The sequence below is a fragment of the Ceratotherium simum genome, chromosome 35 (genome assembly GCF_057802395.1).
Source record: "Ceratotherium simum simum isolate JZ-2026a chromosome 35, ASM5780239v1, whole genome shotgun sequence".
Taxonomy (NCBI): Eukaryota; Metazoa; Chordata; class Mammalia; order Perissodactyla; family Rhinocerotidae; genus Ceratotherium; species Ceratotherium simum.
In genome coordinates this window covers 16,992,498-17,011,978 of record NC_141934.1, presented here as the reverse complement: position 1 = coordinate 17,011,978, position 19,481 = coordinate 16,992,498, and the positions used below count along the sequence as shown (strand labels likewise).

General features: G+C 43.9%; 1 protein-coding gene across 1 annotated transcript in view; it reads left to right on the top strand.

Moving 5' to 3' along the window:
• SUDS3 (SIN3A corepressor complex component SDS3) overlaps nt 1-19,293 on the top strand; it is a 31,785-nt gene extending 12,492 nt beyond the window's left edge. The window contains exons 7-12 of the mRNA XM_004429928.3: nt 7,109-7,204; nt 8,167-8,228; nt 8,393-8,414; nt 9,858-9,963; nt 16,052-16,136; nt 18,941-19,293. Coding sequence (XP_004429985.1) covers nt 7,109-7,204; nt 8,167-8,228; nt 8,393-8,414; nt 9,858-9,963; nt 16,052-16,136; nt 18,941-19,039 — 470 coding nt within the window. The 3' untranslated portion in view covers nt 19,040-19,293. The remainder of the gene's footprint in view (nt 1-7,108; nt 7,205-8,166; nt 8,229-8,392; nt 8,415-9,857; nt 9,964-16,051; nt 16,137-18,940) is intronic.
• The last annotated feature ends 188 nt before the right edge of the window (nt 19,294-19,481 follow it).

Genomic DNA, 19,481 nt, shown 5'->3' with positions numbered 1-19,481 from the left:
ATTAGACTGTGAGCACTGTGGTACCTTGTCCAGTACCAGTCTGCCTGCCTGTTTTCTGACCTGCACACTGTTTTCTGTGACAGTGGCTGTGGCTGGCATTGATGCCTCGTTGCTCTCTGCTAGAGCCGCCAGATGTTCAGGAGCCTTCGTTAGGCTAGAGGGAGATATTGTCAGTTTATAGCTGCTCCCTTTCCATCTGCAAGGAAGGGTATCATCCCCTTACCTGTGATTTGGCATCCTAATTATTGACAAGTGATAGACATCGTTTGGCCAGGCAGTTTTATAGCCAGAATCTTAACGGGGACAGGAGGCATCCTTGGTGACTTGAGGCTGAGCGTGCCAGGGTAGAAAAGACAAATAAATGTGGAGAAGTCATCTGTAACGCAGTGAAATAGATTACAGAAGTGCTAAGAGCTAGCCATGGGCATTAAAAGTACCGATGTCCTTCCTCAAGCCGTTTGGTGCCGTTGGTATGGAAAGCACTGCCAAGGTGATGATAGAGTGTGGGAAGAAAAGGCACTGGAGCTAGGAGGATAATTGCATTTCCACAGATGGTGCTGCTGTGGTGCTGGATTCAAGCCTGTTTGCATTCCTCGCGTTGAGTGACTTATTTCACCTTTGTGGATGGATGCCCAATGTCAGTGTTGCCTAGCTCTGCCCAGAGAATATATTTCTTTTTTTTTTTTTTTTTCATGAGGAAGATCAGCCATGAGCTAACATCTGCCACTTCTCTTTTTTGCTGAGGAAGACTGGCCCTGGGCTAACATCTGCGCCCATCTTCCTCCACTTTATATGGGACGCCGCCACAGCACGGCTTGACAAGCGGTGCGTCGGTGCGCGCCCAGGATCCGAACCCGCGAACCCCGGGCCGCCGCAGCGCAGCACGTGCACTTAACCGCTTGTGCCACCGGGCCGGCCCCCAGAGAATATATTTCTTAAACTCTGATTTTCTGGTTCAGCATGGAGATCTCTTGAAAAACAAAATGGAATAAGAGGCTGATGAGAAGCTTAGTCCACATAACCCATTGGAAACGGGTGTAACTGGTGATCTGCTCTGTCCCAACAGGAGTTAAAGCATTTACAGACCTCCATCGGAATTAGTGGAATGTTCTTTTCATGGCCTAGACCGCTGGTGGAGAACTTGTAACAACTGGGTTGTGCAGGCAGAAAGGTATCCTGTCGGTAAAGAACCTAGGACAAGTATAGGTCAGCGCTCCCCTAACTTGAATGCGTATGTGGGAGTCTTGATAAAATGCAGATTCTGGTTTGGGGTGTGGAGTGGAGCCCGAGAGCCTGCATTTCTAACACCTCCCAGAGGCTGCTGATGCTGGTCGGACCACACTTGGGGTAGTGAGGTTATAGGTAGAATTAGCCGAGTGTGAGTTTTTTCTGCAGTTGAGGCCAACCTTATAAGTGACACAAATAATCAAAGAGAGCTTAATGAGCTTTAAAATGTGGAGAGCTTTATCATTTTTAATTCATTTGTCCTCTTCCTGTCTTTAGGACTGCTGCCTTTTCTCCTTTCTTCCAACAGCCTACTAACTGCCACTTCATTTTCTTTTGTGAGTTCTTGCCTCACCAGGGCGTCTTCCAATCCTTAGGCCCCTGTGGAAGCTAGTCATGACCTCGGTAAAGCCTGTGAGTTTCCTTTAGAAGAGACTGGATTCATAGCTGGAACCATGAGTAATTACAATATCAAAATACGAGCTCTGTTTCCTGAGTACTTATATATTGAGCCAGGTATAATATACAAAAATAAAGCCACCTCTACAGGCTGACAGACGTGGATGAATCCTGGCCCTGTCATGAACTTATTTCTGTGGTGGGGTTTTCTCATTTAGCAAGGAGATAATAGAACCTACTGTGGGGAGTTGGTGTAAAGATTAGCTGACATGAAGCCTATAAGGTGCTTTGAAGGGTGGCTGGCGAGCAGAGTAAGCCCACAGGGGTTGAGAAGTTGTCACCTCATTCGGTTCCTGCAACTCCCTTTGACTTGATTTGGCAAAACAGGCTCAGAGAAGCGGAGCCATTTGCTCAAAGTGCCCCAATGAGAGAGTGATTAAGCGAGAATTTGATTCCAAGTGTGTTCTTATAATTTTATTTTATTTATTTATTTTTCCCCCCCAAAGCCGCAGTAGATAGTTGTATGTCATAGCTGCACATCCTTTTAGTTGCTGTATGTGGGACGCAGCCTCAGCATGGCCGGAGTAGCGGTGCGTCGGTGCGCTCCCGGGATCCAAACCCGGGCCGCCAGTAGGAGTGCGCGCACTTAACCACTAAGCCACGGGGCCAGCCCCCAAGTGTGTTCTCTTAACTACCACGTTATACTGACTGTCTGCGTATACCATGGATTCACGTGGTATTAAGTGGTTCGCAGAATGAGGCTAATAGGTAAGGTGTGTGTCCTTACGGAGCTTATGTTCTGATAGTCACAAGACTGGCAGAGTTTCCATGTCTTCCCCAGTGTGAGGTGGTATCAAGAGAGAGGGCTCCTAAATGAAAGTAAAGATTTGTCAGGCTTGTTCTTACTGATTGTAAAACTTTTAAAAGGTACTTGTGTTTGTGCTGATATAGAAGTGGTTTCACACAACACGTAACAGATGTCAGTGAGCAGGGAACCTTGGAAGTCCAGGCGAGAAGAGGTCCCACATAAATATCTGGGGAGGGAGAACGGCAGAGATGACCTGGCTTTTGGGTAGAACGAGCTTGTCCCCAGACGTTCTTTCTTGATGCTGCCATTGTGGAATGCAGGCCATTTAATGTGGAGGGTGCAGAGGGGGCTCCATCAGGTCACTCTTTAAATGCCATCCCTGCCGTATGGGCAACTTGCGCCTCATGGAGATTGCTCCCTTCATTCCCACCCTGGTTTGACTACGAAGACCCAACCTTGGTTCTTATCTTGCCCTCCCCTGACACACCTCCTACAGGCACCCATTTGTGGTGGCCACTGCAGCATTGGTGACGTTGTTGAGCCTGCCAGCCCATTAGAGAGGGGCTCGGTGTGCTGGGGTTTGCTCTGGGCCTCTAGTCTAGCCCCATGTTGCACTGCCCCTGGTTTGGGTGTAATTGCCAGTCTGCTACAAGGTTTACTCTGGTGGCTTTTCTTTCTGCCTCTTACATTCTATTTTTTAAGGATGCTCCTTTGAATCACTACAACTGGTTTTTTTCAATAGCTAAACAAGTATGAATTTGTTTTAGTGGTTAAAGTATGTTAAAATGAAGCTTTTACTGCCGTTGTACATGGGAGGCAGGTGAGCTGTTGGAGTGAATGACTAGTCCTAGAAAAGTGCAGAGCAAAAGGCCAGCCAGTAAATGGTAATTATATGTTAATTGTGGGTAATTAATGTTATCAGGAATATCTCTCTGTGGGGACCATGCTGTAATGACTGCCCAGCGCTGATTCAGCCTGCGCTCCCGTTTCCTAGCAGCATCGCCACTGCTGCCTGTGCCTCCGTCTTTCAGGTTTGGCCCTTCACCCTCTCCTTCTGGGGAGCAGAGCAGTAGTGTTTACACTGTTAAGGGTCATTTGTACAAGACGGTTTGCAGAGGAGTTGTATACCTAGTCTTCTTGCTTCTTCAGGGTTTTCTGTCACGTACACTCCCCTGCCTCTGGTTTAATTGTTTGATGTTCAGTTAGATTCTGCCAATAGTATCCCCACTGAAGCAAACCTGTGAAGAGTCCTCTGGATCAGAGAGGCTTTCTGACTTAAGCCTGTTAGAGAGGTTTTGTGCTTGGAGCACGATGTCTGAGAGAAGACTGATTCCCTGCTGAAGTGCCTTCTCTAAGGTTGCCACACTTCACAATCTGAGTTTTGGTTCCTGAAGTTTGATTTTTGTCAGTGCACCCAGATGAGCCCCTTGGGACTCTTACTGGCCAAACTCACAGGAGACTGATGTTACAAACTCAGAGTGCCAGCCTGTAATGCTTCCAGTGAGAATAGAGCTTCCAGGCAGACTCAGACCCAGATGGTCAGGATATCCCATCCCTCTGTGAAAAATCTACTTTCGAAGCCCACTAGGCAAACCTGAGATTGGAGCAAAGTGGGTGAAGTAGATAATCTTACTGTGTAGTTTTGGGGCTGTGATACTTACATGTTGATCTTCCCCTCGTGTCACATCCTCCACGTGGACCACCGGCTAGGCCTGCTCCCTGCTCTCTCTCCTGGATGGTGGCGGGGAGGTGCTAGTAAATTTTGGAGGCTTCCTCAGAGCCCCTTCCTTCTGCTGAAGCAGTCTTTTGGATAAAACTGATTAGGTTATTGCTGTGACTGGGCTAATAAAGTGGATTGATGTGCACCATTTCATAAGAAGAATTCAATTGTATTTTCTGATTTGTGAGTGATGCAGTTAGGGTTTTCTGTGTGTTTTGGCCGTGCTTAGACTGGGTTATTCCAAGATCCTCTCATCTCTACCTGTACTTTGCTTACTTCCATCATGTATTGCCCACCCCTTCCCACCCCCCCAGTCTTGGCAGCCCACAGGGTAGGGCACACTCAGCCATTGTCTCTGGTGGACAGAACATTCCATGATGTTCACGTGCCAGATGCTTTTTCTCTGGTGCTCTTTTGGGTTGGGTGAGCCCCCTTTACACTTTGTTTTCCAAATTAGGTCTGAATGTTGCAAATCCTCACAGCTGACATCACTTGCCTTCAAATTTGTAACTTCTGTTGCAGCTCTTTTTACCTTGACTTTTAAAAAGGTCTTTGTATAGTTTTTTCCTGGTAGATGATAAAAACTGGCCTTGACTGAACTCCTGTTATGCCAGGCACTGTGTTGAGGGCCTTACGTGTATCATCTCATGTAATCCTCACAACACCCTGTGAGGGAAGTGTTACTGATATTTCCATGTTACGGGTGAGGACACTGGAGATGTGGAGTATTTACGTAGCCTGCCTTAGGTCACACAGCTGCTGCAGGGATTCAGAGCCACCAGCCAGTGAGTGGCTGCAGGAGGGTGGCGTCTTGGCCTAGGGTAAGAGATTTCTTTTAGGGAGAAGGCTCCCCGCCTTTTCCCAGGGGTGGGTGTGTGTTTGCCTTTATTCCTTCTACCCCCACTTCCAGGTGCAGCTTTACAAATATTCCTTAGGTCTGTGGGTCTTACCGCTTTATCTCCATTCAGAGCAGAAAAAAATCAGTATTGCCCATTTCTCTTTTTTTTTTTTTTTGTGAGGAGGATCAGCCCTGAGCTGATTGCCAATCCTCCTCTTTTTTGCTGAGGAAGATTGGCCCTGGGCTAACATCTGTGTCCATCTTCCTCTACTTTGTATGGGACGCCGCCACAGCATGGCTTGACAAGCGGTGCATCGGTGCGCGCCCGGAATCCTAACCTGCAAACCCTGGGCCACCGAAGCGGATCGTGCGCACTTAACCACTGTGCCACCGGGCTGGCCCCCTATTTCTCTTCTTAAGAGCAACATGCAGAAATGTCTTTTGACTTTATATGCACATTTATTGTATACTCTCAGATCCCGCACGTTGCCGTAGTGGAAGGACTATATCTGAATTCTGTAAGGCTGTGCTGTCTGCCCTGCTGATGGTGTGCATAGTCACGAATTGACAGGCTTGACCTCATCTAGTCCTTCTGCAGGAAACTCTCTGAAGCCTGTTCGGTGTGCCAGAACTTTGCTGGGTGCTCGGGTAGGGGGCAGATTCCATGCTGGGGTGGAATTCTAGCCTCTGTTGGGGGAAATGGCTCATGTGGTGTGGCGCTTGGCAGTAGAGGTTTGTACAAATGCTCTGGCTACTTGGAAGATGGCGGGACCGTCTGTAGAAGCTGTCACAGAAGGGGGAGTGTTGAGCTCGCTCTCAGAGGATGTTGTGTAGGAGTTTGCCAGGCTGGCAAGAGGAGGATAGGCAGAAAGGACAGCGTGCAAAGGCTTAGGGTAACAGACCAGCTAAAAGCTCACACACAAGGTACATACGAATGAAGGAGAAGTGAGGAAGACCAGAAGTGAGGCTTGGCCTTTGTTCTGTAGAGAGTGGCGAGTCATTGAAGTATTTAATGAGTGATACGCAAAATGAAATGATTTGTGTCTTAGGAGGATCACTTGAAGGGAGGCGAGGAGATGATGAGGGGATGGAGTTGAGAGGAAGTTAAAAGGCAGAACTGCCATTAAGTGGTGGCTTTGATGCCTGGGTAAAGGAAGACAAGTCACAGGTGACAGGTTTGGTTCTGGTGGGAAGGGTGGATAGACGTGGGGCTCCTGAGACGCAGGAGTGGAGGGAGGCAGCCTTGGGAGCTGCAGCAAGGAGAAGAAATGGGTTCACTTGGCAACTGGAGAGTGTGTGGTGTCGAGGGAAAGGGTTTACATGCAGAAGGGTGGGTGCAGCTAGAGTAGGTGATCGGAGATACACCGGGATACAGGCTGAGAACTGCCTGCACCCCAGAGATCACCAGTGTTTAAGGAGCGGGCTGGCACAAAGGACCCAAGGAGGCAAGTGAGGACAGAGGGAGGGATTTGTGTGGCAGCAGCTGGAGGAGAGGCAGGGGAGTCAGCAACAGTGTTGGACTGCAGGGAAGAAAATGAAGCGAGGCCTCTATTATGAGCCTTCATTATGTCATTCTTGATAGTCAAGTAGCTACAGAAGGTTATAAATTAAATAAAGGAGTCGGAGTTTGCAAATGAAGATTTCATATAAAAATGTTGACACTGAGGCCACAATGACCTTGAAAAGAGCCTTTTAGACCAGTGGGCTTCCGTTCACCCATCCCCTGTGGGAACAGCAGAAATTAGTCAACTGAGATGACCCAAACGTTTCTTTGGTCCCGAGAGCCCACCACTCTGGCCTCTTAATTTGAGAGAAGAGGAGGCAAGTCCGCAGTTCTCAGGGGGCTAGAGAGATGCCTGCAGCGGCTGTGATCGGAGCCTGCAGGGCTGGGCCGTACTTCTGAGAGGGGTGTGCACTTCAGTCAGCTAGTGTGAATCTCTAAGCACAGACTCTCTCTGAAGGCTGATGTGGGTGTCTGGCTTGGGCCGTGTGTGGACCAAACGTCCGCAGTAGAAAAGTTCTGATTGGGTGGCTGTGGGGCAGATACTCTTACACTAGAGAAATTCTTACTGCCTTCAGTGGGAGTTGGATAGATTTACCCGTTCCATTCTTACCACAGATTCTATGGAAGTGAAACCCATCATGACCAGAAAGTTGCGGAGGCGACCAAATGATCCTGTCCCCATCCCAGACAAGAGGAGAAAACCTGCTCCTGATATCCGATTGTGTCAACCTTAATCACTTTTTTTCCTTAAGACTATTGAATCCTTTGTTTATCCATTTGATAGAATATATATGGCCATTGTCCTACAGAAATTATCATCTTTGATTGGAAAGCATATGTAAAAGTATTTATCCATGAGATAGATGATGACCATTTCATTATTGCTTCTATATTTAGTGGGAGGGATTTATAGAGAACAGTTATCTGGAAAGGTACTTTGTGTTGGAAGTTCCACCTGGTTTGAATACTTACTTGGAGATTCAAGAGCAACTGAAAAATTTCATGTGCCTTAATTTTCCACCTGTAAAATGAGGGCAGTAATATGTGCCTTTTGTATCTTGGTTATCTATATCCCTAAAATAGTGGATTGCAAACTGGGGTTAAATTAAAGCAAATTTCAGTCAGACATAAAAAAGCCCTTTAGTCATAAAAATGGGAATGGGAAGAGGGGACCAGGGAAGTGTTGTTTCTCTCCTCTTGAGGAGATAATGAATAGCCGTTTGCACAAAATGTTTCAGTTATTTGTCTACCACTAGGAAAGGGCACCGGGAAACTTCAGGTCCCTTCATCTTCACAACTGAGGATTTAAGTTACTAGGGAGTATTAAGCCCGTGTGTGTGTGAAAGTCTTCAGATCTTCGGAACAAAAGCACTTCATAAATTCAGAATGAAGTTCTTCTTTTACTGTGTCCTCTGCTCCCACTGTTGTTACCTAATTAGTCTCATTCCACCTTCTCATCATAGAGGTTTGTAAGTTGGGGGATGTGAATTCTTGTATATGCCTGGGCACCACGACATTTAGTAGGAGAATCAAAAACTTCCAAGAGGCAAACTATTGTAAAAACATCATCTAACATTCATACTTTGTAAATTCTAAAATACTGGTACCATTTTGTTGATCTCTGTTTGCTTGGAAACCGTGCTTTTCAGACACATTCCTTTAACTCTCAGCACCCCAGCTAAACTATTTGTTAACAGATGAACAGATCATGGAGGATCTGAGAACGTTAAATAAGGTACAGTTTGATTTTTTTGATTTATTTCAAAGCTTAGGCTTGATACGGTTTTCTGCTTTACTTTGTTCACATGTTATTTGTTAAATCATTTTGATACCTTTGACATCTTAAGTTGCATCTGAAATGATTTTCTCTAAGATTTTTTGTTGTTGTTCTTCCTACAGCTTAAGTCACCCAAGAGACCAGGTAAGTGCATGATGTTATGGCCATTTGTGCAATCTTTTTATCGTGTTGTTGGAAAAGCATGTGAACACTTGACAGGGAATTGTTGCAATTTTCAAGAGTAAAACGGTCATCGTTTGCCTAAGGTAGTCATCGTGAAAACTGAAGGGAACCCTAAGTGCATCCTCCCTGGATTTTTTTTTTTTTTTAACCCAGCTCTGTTAAAGTAATTTTTTGCCTTTTCCTTAGGATTTATTGTAAAAGAGACGTTTGGTTGATTGGCTGGTAAAGGTTTCCTTCTGTGTAGGCATCAAGCATAAGATTTAAGTACACATCCATTTCTGAAAATGAAACCAGAAGGATTTTTCGGTATTTTGTGAAGTTAAGTCCTTGGCATCGCTGTTCCAGTGGCTTCTCATGGCCTGGCTCTGGTAGAGGACTCGCAGGCTGCTCCCAGTCCCAGCTTGTAGAGGAGCCCAGCCCCGTGTTCACGGTGGTTCCTTCCAGAGCAGCACTTGAGAGTCAATGCTATGCTAGGCTGCAAAATAGAATTCTGAACTGGCAAAGCATTTTGTTTTAAGCACTGTGATTACTCACACATGCATCTGTTCACCAAGTCTTGTGGAAGAAAACAAGATTCTTCTTTTCTCTAAATAATTTCCTCTTGAGGGTGTCTGTGGTCCGCAGAGAGGTCGTGAGTTTCTGAAGACATTATGGGGAGGAGGGTTGTGTGAATAAGTGTGTGAATTTAGATCATTTGAACCCCCCATAATTATTAGCGCTGTATTAGCCTGACACTATACATATGCAAGAGCCTGCTATACCTAGTAATACATATTTCTAGAAATGATTTCATTTTTATAAATTTAAAGAGATTTTCCCAATTCTTGCCCTTTTGGGCTTCTGATAGTCCCTGGAGTTTTGGTCCTACTCTAAGTGACCTTGGGCAAATCCCTTAGCCTTTTTTTTTTTTTTTTTTTGTGAGGAAGATCAGCCCTGAGCTAACATCCATGCTAATCCTCCTCTTTTTGCTGAGGAAGACTGGCCCTGGGCTAGCATCTGTGCCCATCTTCCTCCACTTTATATGGGACACCGCCACAGCATGGCTTGACAAGCGATGCGTTGGTGCGCGCCCGGGATCCAAACCTGGGCTGCCAGCAGTGGAGCGCGCGCACTTAACTGCTGCGCCACGGGGCCAGCCCCATCCCTTAGCCTTCCTGAACCTCAGGTTTCTCTTCTGTTCAGTGAGGTTAATCTTTGCCTTGCCTACCACACAAGGTTGCTTTGAGTATCAAGTTAGATGTAATATACAAGAATTTTGTTGAATGCTCATTTATTACAACGGTAAGGCCTTGATGATCGTGATTATTACCACATTTAATAGCATTTCAGTTAAAGCATGTTAGTTGGTGGACTCACATGTTTGTTACATGCTTAGTCATTGAAACATCTCTTTGTTTCCTCCAGCGTCCCCATCTTCTCCTGAACATTTGCCTGCCACACCTGCAGAGTCTCCAGCCCAGAGATTTGAAGCTCGGATAGAAGATGGCAAACTGTACTATGATAAAAGATGGTATGTTATGGAGGAACACAGATTATTCATAAGACTCTCAAAAGAACCACTTGAAAAGAGGGCTGGGGCTATCTGTAGTTGTTATGTCAGAGAATGGCTGCTGCTTAACTTATATAGTGCTAAAAGTGAAATAACATTTAAAAGTGTATCAGGAGTCAGTTGATCGATACTGCTTGTTAGATCTCTGAAGGCAGTGTTTCCCAAAAGCATGTTCTTCTGATGGTGGCCCACCTTCTCTCTCCATGATGCTGTCACCATACTAGAATTTGCAGGCTTACATCTTGTGTGGTGCCCTTGTAGACTGGGGAGAGGGTTTATGTCCCCCCTGCCTCGTCTTAACTCTGCCCTGTTTGCTGAAATTAAGTGTCCTATGGAAAAAAGGATTTTGTGGTCAGCTGAGTTTGGGGGATGACCGTGTTAATTAAGATAAACGGGTTTCTTCACTGTAGTACTCTTTGGGTCGTCTGATATGCTAATGTGCACTGTGAATTTCTAAGATGTTATTAGGTGTTCTTTATTTGACCGAGGTAACCTTTTTGCATGCATCATCCTCCTGCACTAGTGTTCCAGGAAACATATTTGGGGGAATTGTATCCTAAAACATTGCTATTTAGATTGAAGATGGTTTGAAACCTTCAGACCACCAGCATTTTCATTGGGAAGGAAATGGCTAGACAATATGAAAGATCCTTAAAAGCTCATACGTTTATTCATTCAGCAAGCATTTACTGTCTGCTCTGTACTAGGCATTCTGCTAGGTATTAAGTCACCTCGGATCCTGCTACCTTCTCAGAGCTCTCTTAATTCTGATTTATTCCTTTTATTCGTTGTCCATATGCTGGCATAGTCTTATTCAGTTTAAGTCTCGGGTAACACAAATTTGCATTCCTGCCTTTCTACTTGGTTATATGGAGAAGGTTTTTCTGGGTTATTATATGCTCTCTGTAATTATCATTTATAATGGCTATATAATGATCTTTCGAGTTTCAATATATTTCTTTAACCCAAAGTTCCAAAATTAGAGTAATGGTTATTTTGAATTTTTTGAGCTTGCTTTCTTTTTTTTTCTTTCTGTTGTGAGGAAGATCAGCTCTGAGCTAACATCCATGCCCATCTTCCTCTACTTTATAAGGGACGCCGCCACAGCATGGCCTGACAAGCAGTGTATCGGTGCGCGCCTGGGATCCGAACCCGGGCCGCCAGCAACGGAGTGCGTGCACTTAACTGCTACACCACGGGGCCGGCCCCTGAGCTTTCTTAAAGAAAAAAACCCAACGTTGTGTTAGTTGGTTATGTTATAATAGAATACTTCTGAAGTTGGCAAAAGTGCTTAGAGATCTAGTCGTGTTTCAGATAAATCAGTTCCACCTGATAGGTTGCAGTGAGTAAGTTACCCAGTAGATGATGAAGGCTTGCTCCCTCTGTAAGCCTGATCTTAGTGACTTCTGCCTCTCTCATGTGGCTATTCTTTGACATTCTTCGGAAAGGCCAGTTGTATTGTATTTGACATTGCATATCAGAGCATATCACCACTAGGTGGCAGGCCCTGACAGCTCAACACATGGAGGGACAAAATAAGATGAAAAATGTTCCTAATAATGAAAACCAAATAACCTTTAAAGATCAAGCCCACACATAAGAACTGTCTTCAAAAATGGTGAGATTTATCAGTAACATTTTTACGGATCTATGAGTCTTCAAGCCGTGTGATATTTCAAATGATATTCATTTTGTAATTGTGTTGCTTCAGATCTTCCTCTTTCTAACGCTTAATCCTTAGATTTTATGAGACGTGTCTTGAGGGTGAAAATGCAATAAAATGAAGTTCTTGTTTTTCTAAGGAAAGGATCCACAGTGACCGGTGTTTCATAGTGTGAACAGAGTGGTCAGGTTTGATGTGTTAGACTTCCTAAGCTCTTTGAAGGAATTTCACTGTCTTTCTCACAATGGCAGCAGAAATTTTTAAAATAAAGTCTCTGAGAGCATTTTACTTTTTCAATGAATTTAAAGTTGCTTATTCTATTGTTAAATATTGAGACCATTGTTTTCTTCTGTATTCTGTGTGTTTCTCTTCTTTGGCCTTGGCTGTCAGAGTTCATGACACATTTGTTGAAAGGTAGGTCCCTCCCTGCCCTGTTGCGTTTGGAGGGTGTTCATGGCAGTCCACCAGTGTAGATCCGGCCTCTCCCATCTCACCAGGCTCTTAATGTTTGGCTTTTGTGTCCTTGTCAGTTTGGAGGCTCTCATTTTTCCTTCTTTTCAGCAGTCATGGCCTATGAGATCAACTGAAACGCTTTATGCCCTTTCCAACAGTGTGGAGTATTTTGGTGAAAGGGTATTTCTTGCAAAATCGATTTCATTGCGTTTTAAAAGACTTTAGCAAAATGAGTGTGATTCGGGCTTCGCATCTTGGCATGAACAGTTATCAGGCTACATTTCGTTTTGAAAGATAAGCATCTTCCCTTTGCCTTGGTCTTAGACTGCTTTTAAGGCATTTTATATCCTGCTGTGTGTTTTCCTCCCATTTTGATTTGGACTAATGACCCTTCTTAGAAAGCACTGTGAAAGTGGCTGATATTTTAAAATAACTAACTAACTGACGGTGCCAGTGGACTGGTTTTTCTCTTCTCACTTTAAATCTGGACTGCTAATGGGGATGAGAAGTGAAGTCACCCGCTTGCTCAGTTGGATTTAACTCTCCAGCCTTCGACTGACACAAAAAACTGTTAACTCAAGACAGTGAATATTTACCACTAAAATTGGGACTCCTTGAGGTTCCAAAGCTGTAACATGGCATTCTTTTTTGGGGGGAAATGAAACATTAATATCAGAATTCCCAGTAGGATACAAAGTTAAATTAATTCTACCCCCTTCTTACTCCACTTTTTGATCCACCTTATAAAGAAATTGCTTTCCTCCTCAATAGTAGTGGTGATTCTAGTTCATTGGGTTTAATAGTAGAGGCAAGGCTTTAAGAGCTCAATTGTAGGGATTCCCAGGTCAGAATTTCCATTAGTAATAAAGTCAATTTGACATTTGGGGCTTGTTCTCTGAGGCTATTTAAAGTATTTTTTCGGCAGAGATTAGTTGCAGTTTGTAGAACGAGTTAATTGGCAAAAAAAAGTGATAACGTACGTTTTTACTAATTTAGCTCTATTGGTGTTACTTTTTAACATTTTTTATGTCTAGATATGTTTTGAATTTTTTCCCCCCTTTTTGTTAGTCTTTAGAAATTGAAAAATAAAGTTTTATGTTAAGATTGTCATAATGCTTTTTGGTTTCATCTTGAAAACCTCCCAAAATGAGCTCTTTAATTTCTGAGGACTGACTTTTTTTAGAGAATTCAGTTAATTTTTATAGATTTGATATCCAGGGATAATGGTTCCCCAACACCATTGTGTGGTACCTGAGAATCCCCTGGAGGTCCCAGAGACTCTGGTTCAGGAGGACCTGGGAATCAGTTGGCTTGGGTGGGCTGCTTTGGGAAACATGCTGGCCAGCTCTCCTATGGAGCAAATGGTGACCAAAGATAGACATTCAAGTCACTACCGTTTGGAGATCCCAGAGCAGGCACATTTGGGAGGAGGCCAGATGCTCAAGTCTCAGACCACTTCTTGGGAGTAATAGACCAGATTGCGTTGTTTACCCTGATGTCCACTTGAAAGCCAGTCAGGTGTGTTGGGGTTTGGGTTCTGAGCACATCTGAAGGAAAAGGCAACACATTTCATGAGAATTGTTTGAATAGTCTCCAGAGTTAACTGTTGTCCTTAACAGACATTAAGACATTAATTTGTGACATTTTCTTTTTACCCCATCTTTGTTATTTAGGTGTTTTCCAGTACCGTAACTTATAAGAAAATATTATTTACTTTTTAATAAAAGTAATACCTGTTAATTCTGGAAAGAAGAAAGCTATGCAATAAAAGGAATACCATTCTTAATTTACATTTTATATTTTTATAAAATTTTAATGTACATTTAATATACATTTTAATATATAAATTTACCCAATTTTTTGTTTTTATATGGTACACGTGGAACAAGCAGAGGAACATAATGGACATAGTTTTTTCCTCCACTTAGCAGTATATTGAACATGTTTCCACCCTGGTAATGTATTCTGCGCCACACCCATGACCTTTCTTTATTAAAGTATTTAGAAAGTAGTATCAGAATGACTCGAGGCTAGGTGCCTGTTGTTTTGTGTGTTTATTTCTTTAATAAATCACAATCTCCGTAGAATAACTGGATGTTCTTCCTCTGTGTGTTTTTATTCTAACCATTACTCAAGACATGACTATTTACTTAGGAGAGCTGGCTTAGATGTGGGAGGGAAACTCAAGTTGGAGTTTTGCTGTGCACTCACTCAGCCTTTCCTCGTGCAGTGTACAATTCAGACCTTATGATACTGCATATTTAGCATAGTGAAGTTCCCCTGACCCAGTGTAGCAACTCATCCTTGGCCAAAAGCAACTTTAAAACTGGGTCTAAACCAATCTCACTGTTCTAATTGCATTTATGATTTGATTTCTTTTAACAGTGTTTTCAAGAAGTAAAATTGACTTGGAAACCTGAGTTTTCAGCTCCTAAGTAGCAGGTTAAAGAATGCTGGGAGCTTACATTGGAGAAAGCTCATTGTGGGAGTGAAGTACTACATGCTCTACTGTGATGTTTTGGCAGTAGATTATTTCATTATACCAGCAAAATAGAGTCTACCTTTTTCCCCCACAGAAAGGATGATGAGATGGAGTGCTTTGCTGGGAGATGGTTTTGGTGGAATTTACATGAGTTACGGGGTGTGTTTAGCCAGATCCCTGCAGCCAGAGTGAACCAGAGGTTATGTTCTGACTGAACTGGGGCTGGCCCAGGCCAGGGCACCAGCAGCAGCTTGGCTGATGTTTCCAACTCCTGTCATCCAGCAGCTGCTCCTTCATCCTGTGGCAGCTGTTGTTCCGTTTGGGCCTTGGCCCTGGCTTCCTCGCTTTCACCCTAGGCCTTGTCCCTGAACTTGTAGGAGTTGAAGGTGGTCCTGCACTACAGGCCAAGAGAATAGATACAGGGGCTGAAAGGGGAGTGTCCGTCTTGTCTGCTCCATCAGAAGCAGCTCTCCTGATTGTTCAGGCCAAATCAGGTACCCTTTGGTGCCTGTCATGACGCTCAGAACTTCACCCATTTAGCCCTTGGCAGGTGTGATCATTAATGTTCTTCACTGCCTCTGTATTTGAATCCCTGTGACAGCAGGGACCTTGTGGCCTTGTTCACTGTCTCGCCTCTAACCTCTAGAATAGTCAGTGGCACACAGTAAGTGATTAATGAGTATTTGTTGAATGAGTCACCAAAGAAAGGGCTGAATTTGGCCTTCCTTGTTAATGACTCGTTTGGACGGGTAGCAAAATGAAGAACAGAACAGTTATTTATATCCATCTATTCGTTTTGTCTACCCAACATTCTTTGGTGTTTTGGGGTAGGGGCAGAAAGTAGGAATTCATGTTTTACTTGAAAATTTTTAATCTACCTTGTGAATTGGCTCACATAGTCCAAAAAAAAAGTAAAATTACAGTTAGTTTCCCAACCCTTTCCTCGGCCTCCATTTTCCCTCTGCAGAGGGACCAAGGGATGTCAGTTTTATATCTAGAAGAAGATTAGGAGGTCATCTAATCTAATCCGAGGATGGAAGCCTTTAAATTAAACCTGAAATCCAGACTCTTTCTCAAATATAATTAAGACTCTTTTAATTATATTTTTTGTTTTGTGTTTTTTTTACCCCCTTGCCCCATCCCCTTCTTTTTTTAAATTTGTGCCTTTACAATACTGTATTGTACCCTTAAAATTTGCTAAGAGGGTAGATCCTATGTTGTGTTCTTCACACACACAAAAAAAACCCCAAAAAACAATAATTATAATAAAGAAGGTGGATGAAACTTCGGGATGAGATGGATATGTTTATGGCCCTGATAGTGGTGATGGTTTCCCAGGTGTGTACTTATCCCCAAACTCATTAAGTTGCATACATTAAATATGTACAGCATTTTACATGTCAATCATGCCTCAGGAAATCGGTTTAAAAATAGTGTCTTGTTTTTGGCAGGTACCATAAGAGCCAAGCCATCTATCTGGAGTCAAAGGACAACCAGAAACTGAGCTGTGTGATCAGCTCTGTGGGAGCCAATGAGGTAGGGACTGAACTCCTTCCGCTTTAGACGAGCAAACTGTGACAAACCTGCAGTGCAGGTGCCGCCGAGCAAGTACAGTGGAACTGTGTCGCATGTGGGTGAGATTCTGAAGTCAGCACTTGGAGGCAGAAATTGTACATGGGCAAAATCACCCTTGAACATCCCTTACTTTGCTTGACTATAATATGTGCGGATTTGTTTATTCCTTGTGGTATTTGTGAACTCCCTGTACGGTCGTTGAGTTGGGAACCACTAGCTAGACTGCAGGAAAGAAGAAAAGGCAAGTCTGTGTGATATCTGTGCATTAAATCCTGCTGCTTTTCAAAGTAACCATCTATTGAGGATGGAACTTGCCTGTGGAGCATACTCCATCTTTGTTTTGTAATGTCTCTAGAACTTTCATGTGTACTGAGATTTGTTTCATGCTGTGAGGATTTAAGGAGGCACCTGGCACAGGGTCTTGCACACAGTAAGTGTTTAATAAATGGGTGCTGGCCTGATCTGACCCCCACACTACTCCTTGGCTGCTGTCTTTCCAATCTGACATGTCCTGTTGTGCCTCTGAACACCGAGCTACCAGGCTCATGCCCTTAGATATTGGTCTTCTCCAGTCTCTTCTGTCAGATGGGAACTGGCTCTAAAGTCAGTTCAGAGGGTTCTGCTCAAGGATGATGTGACTAGCCCTTCATTAGGAGGATGTCAGCAATGTGTAACTTGTATTGTTAGTAGTAAAAAAAAAAAAAAAGTTTAAAACTTTAATAGATAGATTGGCTTGATCTTTTATCAGTCCACAAATGTCTGCAAAGAAATTGATTTTTAAGTCTACCCTCTGTAACTTATTCATGCCAGTGTACAGTAAATCTAATGAAACTGGATTATGAAATAACTTAAGCCTCTTCTGTTCTCCCAGCTTCCTGAATTGAAAATGCCTTCAAATGTGACTAGTTTGCAAAATGATTGTTTCCTTAGAAGTGAGAGAGAGCCTTCGCAATAAGTGAATGTCATTCCTCTCTGGGCTCAGGATCTGTGTGTCACCTGTAGCCATGTCAAAACCAGACAGGGGATCTAACAGACCTGCTGTTCCTCAGCAAGAGGCATAACGATTTCTCCACAGAGCTTCTGCGCCTGGCTGTGTGGGCTGCCGTACAGGGCACGTGTGGCCGCCTAGTCCCTAAACCTAACTTCAGAACCAGTGTGCCATTCTCCTCTGTGACACCCCAGGATTTTTCAGGAAAATAGAAATGCAAGTTAGATTTTTTCCCTCTTTCTGTCGAAGATTGTCACCCTTTGACGTAATAGAGTGTCAATGAGGTCTGACAAGGAAACGGTGACACTGAGACACGTCTCCTGGTAGGGAGAAGCCTCAGTGCCTCAGAGGCATGCAACCTGGTAATGGGAGAACACTTCTCGCTTCTTGGAAGTATTCCAGCTCACTTTTCAGGTCAAATCCTGAGTGACGCTGGAGCTACTTGGCCTTTGCGTAGCTTGGCCCTGGGCAGATTTGCAGGGTAGGTCTGAGCGGGTAGGTGACTCCCCAGTTCAGCCCTCGTTGGGGTCAGTTTCAGTTTAAAATGGTTCTGCAAGGGCCTGTAGAGACTCAGCTTCATGTGAGGTCTTTAACTTTATTTTTAAACTAGTGTATTTATTTTAAAGTCTCTCTGTTGCTAAATAATTACATTAAAGAGATTGAGATGAAACTGAGAATAAGCTTTTTTAAAACCTGAAAACTGAATGGGGGAGGGAGAAGATAGATCTGTAAATTTGTACTTGCATATATGGGTGAGATGCAGATCTTTAAAAGACTTATGCTTTTGGCTCCATCTAATTGGTGTGTTAAACAGATAAGACAACGAGTGAGAGTCAGGGACTGGTTTAGTGGAGAAGAGCAAGGGACTTTGATGTCAGGTGCCAGGATTCACGTTGGACACGTAACTCAGCCTTGCTCTTCTATAACATGGGGGCGAGGCTAGTACTTACTTCATGTGGTGGTTCTGAGGATGAAAAAGCCCACTTTGGTCAGCACAGTGTCTGGCACACAGTAACCCCTCACTCAGGTGTGTCAGGTGACTGAGGAGGCAGCTCTCCTTCCCGTCCCTGGCTGCAGGGTTGCCACTTACAGAGTATACTTGTCACCTCTGGCAGCCTCCCTGCTGCAGGAGTTCGTTCTCAATTCCAGGGAAGAAGGCATCTGTCCTGTAAAATGTCAGACATCTGATCCCATCTGTGGGAGAATGATACGGTCAGGAGGGAAAGACTGTCTTCAGCTAATTTAGCCTTCTCATGATCCTAATTGGGCCTTAGCTCACTCACAGGCATTTTTTTCCCTCCTTTTCCTGTCATGACCATTAGCCTTAGTTGCCAGGAAACCAGAGTATTGAAAGGCTGTAATATGGAAGTCCCTTGGGGCAAGGGAAATATTTCCAAATTTGATGGAAAGTTTATGTTCATGAATATATATATCTTGAATGTTAATAACGCGGTAATCAAACCAAATCAGAAAGAGTCTTTAAGATCAAGGCAAAAATGGAACCCAAGATTGCTGTGCTTTGCATTTTCTTATTCAAAGATGTCAGAGGGATGGCTGGCAGGAACGAGCTCAAGGGCTGATGCCTGCTCTCTTCAGTAGAGCGAGCCTTTAGGAGGGCCGAAGGTCAGGAGGTGCTCGTGAAGGCCTCACAGGTGGACAGGAAGAGGTTGTCAATTTTCTGCCCACACCTCATTCCTGCAAATATTTTGATGCTTTGGAAGATTTCCTCCTCAGTGTTAGCCTCTCTCATCTTGTTCCCTTTCCTTCTCCCCTGCAGATCTGGGTGAGGAAGACAAGTGACAGCACCAAGATGAGGATTTACTTGGGCCAGCTGCAGCGCGGGCTCTTTGTGATCCGCCGGAGGTCAGCGGCTTGACTTCTACAGTGTTCTTCTTCCCTTGACCCTTTTTTTGGAGTGGTGTTTGGTTTTGTTTTGTTTTGTTTTCTTCTTAACAGAAAGTTTTTAACTTGGGAATTGCTTCTTGGCCTTGGAAAATGGAGAACACTGTTGTGGATTTTGCAAGGCACTTTTGTGGCCAGCCACTTCCATCTTGGTGTCATTCTTTCCTGCCTGGACTTCTTCCAGCCATCAGTCACTACGAGACTGTTGTACTTTCAGGAGTGTCGAGAGTTTGCTTTACTTATATCTTTATTTTTTGCTTATACTTTGTCTTTTTTAAGCCTCCTTTGAAGGGACATCTCTGTTTATTAATTATCTTTTGGTCTTTCTGCCTTGAAGAGGAGCAGGAAGGGATGCACTCTACAATGCATTTTCATGTTTTCAATCTGATTAGTGGATCACGTAGCTACTTCCCTTG